This window comes from Pteropus vampyrus, unplaced genomic scaffold (genome assembly GCF_000151845.1).
Source record: "Pteropus vampyrus isolate Shadow unplaced genomic scaffold, Pvam_2.0 Scaffold275, whole genome shotgun sequence".
In the NCBI taxonomy this organism is placed as follows: Eukaryota; Metazoa; Chordata; class Mammalia; order Chiroptera; family Pteropodidae; genus Pteropus; species Pteropus vampyrus.
The window spans coordinates 1,446,593-1,453,905 of NW_011889056.1; the positions used below are offsets into that span (position 1 = coordinate 1,446,593).

General features: G+C 41.1%; 1 protein-coding gene across 1 annotated transcript in view; it reads right to left on the reverse strand.

The window, feature by feature from the left end:
* F8 (coagulation factor VIII) overlaps nt 1–7,313 on the reverse strand; it is a 116,587-nt gene that overhangs the window by 49,531 nt on the left and 59,743 nt on the right. Inside the window, exon 13 of the mRNA XM_023520657.1 lies at nt 6,961–7,170. Coding sequence (XP_023376425.1) covers nt 6,961–7,170 — 210 coding nt within the window. The remainder of the gene's footprint in view (nt 1–6,960; nt 7,171–7,313) is intronic.

Here is a 7,313-nt window from a genome sequence, read left to right on the forward strand (position 1 = left end):
AACTAATTTTGTCGACTGTTATCCAGGATTGGATAATGAGAGATGGAGCCCAGCTGACCATGAGCGGCCAGGAGCACATCTCAGGCCCCAGTAGATAAGAGCTCGTTAGTCAACCAAGGCTGGTGCAGGATCCTAGTGCAGGATAGTAAGGCGGGATAGTAAGCAGTCTTTTTTTAATGATGATGGTCACATATACTAACTGGCATAGAAAAACAAATATGTTAAATGAAAAATAAAAGCAGGTTACAAAACAAGATGAGTTCAAATTCTCCATATAAGTGATTCCATACAGTAGTTATCTTTGTTCTGGCTTATTTCACTTAGCATAATGCCCTCCAGGTTCATCCATATTGTCACAAATAGCAGATTTTCCTTATAAGTGTGTGTGTGTGTGTGTGTGTGTGTTAACACATATGTATCACATTTCATTATCCATCCATTCATCCATGGACACAGGTTATTTCCATATCTTGGCTATTGTGAAAAATGCTGCAGTAAACATGGGGGTGCAGGTATCTTTTTAGGATTCTTATTTCATGTCCCTTGAATATATACCCAGAAGTGCGATTGCTGGGTCATAAGGTAGTTCTATTTTGAATTTTGGGGGCACTGCCATACTGTTTTGCTCCAATTTACCTGCCATTCTGACAGGTGTGAGGTGTTCTCTCATGGTGGTTTGGATCTGCATTTCCTTGATCAGTGATGTTGAGTACCTTTTCATTCACCTGTTGGCCATTTGTATGTTTTCTTTGGGGAAATTTAATGTTATCTCATAAGTCCTGTAGGTTTTCTTGATTTTTATTTCTTCTCAGACTGAATACATTCAAAAAATTTGTCTTTGGGATCACATTCTTTTGCTTGATCAAGTCTGTCGTTGAAGCTCTTTATTGCATTTTCATTTTCGGGAGGGGGTTTAATGATTTTTTTCAAATACTGTTTACATATAACATTATATTAGTTTCAGGAGCACAGCATAGTGTTAGACATTTACATAACGTACGAAGTGATAGTTCCGGTGAGTTTAGTCCTCACTTGGTGCCATACACAGTTCTTACAATATTATCGACTGTATTCCTTTTGCTGTATGTCACATCCCCGTGACTATTTTGTAACTGCCAGTTTGTATGTCTTAATTCCTTTTACCCAGACCCCCAACCCCACCTCCCGTTTGTCAACTATCAAATGTTCTCTAGATCTTTGAGTTGGTTTCTGTTTTGTTTGCTCATTTATTTTGTTCTTCGGATTCTGCATATAAGTGAAATCATAAGTGAAAGCATTTGTCTTTGTCTGACTTACTCCACTCAGCACAGTTTCCTCCAGGCCCATCCATGAGGTTGCAGATGGCAAGATTTCATTCTTTTTTTATGGCTGAGTACTATTCCACTGTGTGTATGCACCACCTCTTCTTTATCCATTCATCCGTTGATGCACACCCAGGTTGCCTCCATATCTTGGCTACTGTAAATAATGCTGCAATGAACCTATGGATGCATCTGTCCCTTCGAAGTTGTGTTTTGGGTTCGTTTGGATAAATACCCAGAAGCGAGATTACTGAGTCCTTGTTTTTTGTTGTTGTTTTTGTTTGTTTCCATGAAATGTCTTTTTCCATCCCTTTCCTGTCAGTCTCTGTGTGTCTTCTGATCTGAAGTGAGTCTCTCGTAGGCAGCATATGTGAGGGTCTTTTCTTATCCATTCAGCCACCTTATGTCTTTGGATTGGAGCATTTAATCCATTTACGTGTAAGTATCGTTGATAGATACGTAGTTATTGCCATTTTATTATTCACATTTTTGATCTTTTCTTCTTAAAAAAATCCCGTTAACATTGCCTGTAACCCTGGTTTGGTGGTGATGAACTCCTTTAGCTTTTTCTTGTCTGGGAAGCTCTGTTTGTCCTTTGATTCTCAATGATAGATGTGCTGGGTGGAGTCGTCTTGGTTATAGGTCTTTGCTTTTCATCACTTTGAATATTTCATGCCAGTCCTTTCTGGCTGCAAAGTTTCTGTTGAGAAATCAGCTGATGGTCTTATGGGAGCTCTCCTGTAGGTAAATAGATGCTTTTCTTTTGCTGCTTTTAAGATTCCCTCGTTGTCTTTAACCTTCGTCATTTTAATGATGATGTGTCTTGATGTGGGTCTCTTTGGGTTCATCTTGTTTGCGACTCTGCACTTCCTGGGCTTGTATGTCCATTTCCTTCACCAGGTTAGGTAAGTTTTTCCATCATTATTTCTTCAAATAAGTTTTCAATTCCTTGCTCTCTCTCCTCCTTCTGGTACCCCTATGATGCGAATGTGGGTACGCTTGATGCTGTCCCAGAGGCCCCTTAAAGTATCCTCATTCTTTTGGATTCTTTTTTGCATGTTGCTGTTCTGATTGACTGTTTTCTGCTACCTTGTCTTTCAAATTGCCGATTCAATCCTCTGCTTCATCTGATCTACTGTTGGTTCCCTCTAACACAGCGGTCCCCAACCTTTCTGGCACCAGGGACCAGTGGTGCTATGAGAATCTAATGCCTGATTAACTGAGGTGAAGCTGAGGTGGTGATGCTAGCGCTGGGGAGTGGCTGCAAATCCAGACAAAGCTTCGCTTCCTGGCCCACCGCTCACCTCTTGCTGTGCAGCCCAGTTCCCAACAGGCCACTGGCGGTGAGGACGGTGGAGGAGCTGCTGTGCACGGCTTGACCCCAAGAGCAGGATTCGCTTTAGCGGGGCTCCGGTGCCTGCCCCGTTTGCCCTTCAGGTGTGTCACCCTCACATGCGCCCAGGCGGTGCTCTGGTGCGGTTTGAAGCCGGCCACTGAGTATGTTGGTTCTGGGGCCTCTTGAGAGGGGCTCTATTGCAGACCAAGGTCATCTACTGCCTATGCCCCACCCGGGTCCACTTGGTATGAGCTACAAAGTGAGCTGCAGGTGGTTGCCACTTGTGCTGGGCTTAGGGGTGCATGGGAGAGGCTAAGCTGTGAACCAAGGCCGCGTGCCACTAGTGCCCAGTTTGGGCTGCTCAGCAAGAGGTACGGGACACACCAAGGCCAGATGCTGCTTGTCTAGGGTTTGTGAGCCTTCGAGAGATTTTAGGAAAGTCTGCAGCATGAGTGCTTGGAGCTGGGTTCCACATCTCTGTGGCATGCCACATAGACTTAGGCCCCGGTGGGTGGAACGCAGTGGTGGCTTAGTGCTTGGGGGCAGGGTTCAGGGACAGCATCAACCCTAGGTATGATGGAGCACCGTGCTGCTTCAGGCCCTGGAGAGCGAGGCACAGTGGCAGCTCAGTCCTGAGGATGGCAATGATGAGTGCCATGGAGGCCCGAGGGGAGGCATGCTGGGAAGGGCAGTGGCTTGGACATTGAGCAGCTCCCTCAGCCGGCTTCAGTATTTGTGAAAACTGTGGGGCCCTCAGGTAGGAAGCCTACAAGTGTCTAGTCAGGTTCTCTGCCTGGTTTGCAAATCAGATTGTTTTCTGTTGTTATTGAGTTGTGTGAGTTCTTTATACATTTTGGATTTTAATCTCTTTCCACACATACGGTTCACATATATTTTCTTCATTACCAAGCTGCTCCAGACTGAGGGATAAAATGACGCAGGTAAAATGCTTCCTACGTTTTACGTGGCCATCCTCATTTTCTGTGCTCCACAGTCTTTCTGATGCTTCTTCATGGTGCTCTGGAGTCATCTCAGAGCTATTTCCATTGCTATGTAGTTGTTTGTTTGTTGTTTTTGTTGGTTTTGTGGGGGAGATGAGCGTTGAAACCTCTAGACCACAATCTTGCTGATGTCACTCCTGTGGAGGGACATTTTTAAAAATATATTCTATGATTCAATTACAGTTGACATATAATGTTCAGTCTTGATGTGCCTTCTTCCATATGTTCTTAGAGGACTTCTGTTTAGCGAGATTTTGGGCGATTCTCAATGACGGTTGTTCTGTAGTTTAGTTGTAATTTTGCTGTGGTCGTGAGAAGAGGCAGTCACAGGATTTCCTTCCTCAGCCGTCCTGACTGGAACCTGGAGTGGCATTTTTAAAGTGCTGGAGAAAAAAACCCAATAAAATAAAACGCAAAAGACCTATCAACCCAACATTCTATACAGTGAAAATGTCATTAAAAAATTCAGGAGAAATAAAGACTTTTTAGACAAGCAAAACCTGAGAGAATTAACCAGCAGACTTGTACTATAAGAAATGATGGAGTGATATACTATACATATAAGGGCACAGATAGATTAAAATTACAAGTATGGAAAAATATATACACAGAAACATCAAGCAAAATAAAGGTGGTCGAGGCATATAAATTTTAAACAAAGCAGTTGTGAAGGCAGCAAGTACTACTTCAGACAAAGAAGGACATTTCACGATGATAAAATGGTTAATTTAAACAAGAGTACAGAGCGATCTTAAATTGTAAGTACCTCATTTTATATAAAGAGAAAAAACAGTTACAGAACTGTTGACACAGTTCTCTCAGTACCTGTAAGATGCAGGCAAAATATCAGTAAACTTAAGGATTTAACAATACAAGAAACCAACTTGACAAATATGTAACAGTTCACCCAACAACTGCAGAAGACATAGTCATTTTAAGTGCAAATGAGTCATAGCCAAAGTAAACCACATGCTGAGCATATAGCAAGTCTCAGCAAATTTCAAGCAATTGAAATCATACAGAATATGTTATATGAACACAGTGACGAAAAATAAGAAATCAGCAACAGAGATAACTAGAAATTACCCATATGTTCAGAAATTTAGTAAAACAGTTTTAAATAAATATGGGTAAAAGAAGAAAGCGCAATGGACGTTAGAAAATATTTCAAACTAAATGATAAAAACGTGACTCATCAAAACTTGCGATATGTGGTTATTTTTTCCTGTGCTTACTAGTTTTATTCAAAAATGAGGTAACAAAAGTTGGAATAATAAGGCATAGGGGTTGGAAAGGAAAAACAAACTGTCAATATTTGCAGGCAGTTTGGTTGCTTATCCTAGAAAACCTTGTGGAAATGTAGACATTAACTGCTAGATATTATAAGTGAATTTAGCAAGGTTGCAAGGTACAAGGTCAACATACAAAAATTAACTGTATTTCTTGTGTGTTCCAATACAACTTTATTTACAAAACCAGGTGATCAACCTGTTGACTACGATTTTTTATTGAGATGTAATTGACAGGTATCATCGTGTAAGTTTACTGTGTACAACGTGTTGATTTAATACATTTATATATTGCAGTATGATCACCACCATAGCATTAGCCAGCACCTCTTTCACATTACATAATAATCATTTCTTTTTTGTGGAGACTTATGGTTATAGCAGGGTGTAAAGTCACCTGTATAGTCATAAAACGGATGATGTAGTGACACACGCCGTAACATGAATGAATCTTGAAAACATGCTTAGTGAAAGAAACCAGACACAAAAGGATAAATATTGTATTATTCTATTTACATAAGATATCCAGAAGAAGCAAATCCATAGACAGAAAGTAGATTAGTGGTTGCCAGGAACTGGGGGCAGAGGGAATGGGGATTGACTTCTTAAGGGTAAAGAGTTTCTTTTGGGGTGACAAAAATACTCTGGAATTAGATAGCAGCAATAGTTGAACAACAAACACCGAATGTACTGGAAGCCACTGACTTGTACACTTTAAATGGTTAAAATGTGCATTTTACATTATATGAATTTTACTTCAATAAACAAAAAGGCTCAGACTTTACCATTTTGAACGCAGGAAGTCTTCCCTAGGAGCTTTATTTAGCTTGAGCATTGTAGTCAACGATGTTATGTTAAAAATGTTTCCCTCGAAGCACATAAAAGTTTTAATCTGTCTTTAGAATTTAAGTGATCACCAAAATAGTTTAAAAGCTTCTCAAAATATTAATGTTAAAAAAATTTTTAACACATACATGCACACTCTCTTTGGTTTAGACGATTGCAACCATATTATACATACTGTTTTATACTATTTGGGTACATATTTAATTCATTCATTCATCGAAAAAGTATTTCTTAAGCATCTACTATAGGCCAGGCACTGTTAACACTGTGACTAGCAAGATAAACAAGGTTTCTGGCCTCAGCCACGCTTCCAACTTAGTTGGAAAATGGATAATGAAGGCGCAAGTAAGTATAAATGAACAAGACCCTTTCAGAGGTGTTATGGAGTTCTGTCAGCTTCTTGACTCCCCACAAAAATGCATGACTTCAAATCAGATCAGTTTCTGGTTCTGAAGGTAAATACATGTTTACAGGTGGTGAGATTTGGTTTTTATTCCCCAGATAATTTCCCATGAGGACTCATCTCCAGAAAAGCCAGAATCGTAAGAGAATAATTACAGTCTGCAGGTAGCTTTTTGTGCTTTCCTCTGCAGATGAGGGGTGCGGGCGGGACCAGGAGCACACAGTGACCCAGCACTTCGTCGTCAGCTATACGAATGTCACAACGATCCTGTTGGATTTTAGGCCGGGCCGGGGTTCCTTCCCATCACAAGGCTGGGGTTCTCGGAAGCCTTGCAGCAGTTGTGGAGGGACAGGGAGGGTGAGAAGCCGACAGCCACATTCGTCCTGAAGGCTTCCTAGTGACCTGAGGGCTTGTGTGCAAATGGGGACTCCAGGCACTCCTCAGAGGCTTCTAGCTGGAATCTACCCAATAATGCCAGTGTTCACAAGGCGTACAGAAACGCCTGTACGTTTAGTCTCCACATCTTAATTGCACGTATACATGTATATTCACCACTACAGTTTAGTCAACCCACATAAAATTTTGGCCCATGGCAAGTAAAGGCGCTTTTTACAGTAAAGACTTTTAAGTTCAATACTTGATATGCTGCTGTTATTAAAATACCTGGCAATTACTAAAATCACTTGAACCATTTAGTGTCTGCCCAGATGTGAGCCAGCGGGCAGACGAGCATGGGAGTGAAGCAATGACAGCTGTTAGTGAAAGAACAATATAAATAACTAACCTGGGTTTTCCATTGACATGAAGACAGTTTCTCCTGAGAACGGGAATAGGGTAAGTGTGTCTTCATAGACCATTTTGTGTTTGAAGGTATATCCAGAGAAGAATACAGAGAGGAAGTCAGTCTGTGCTCCAACGCTTAGAATGTACCAGTATGCCACCTCATGTAAACAGACTGACAGCTGCAAGGTATCAAAAACGTAGCCATTGATGCCTGCAAATGAAATGGAGAACGAGAGCTTTTAGCCGTATCAGGACTTAGTATTTTAGATTGCCACGATGGGATTAGAAATGATTATGTTATGTGCACAAAGAGGCAGCGTTATACGTTCCGGAAAAGTAGATGGTTAATACTCG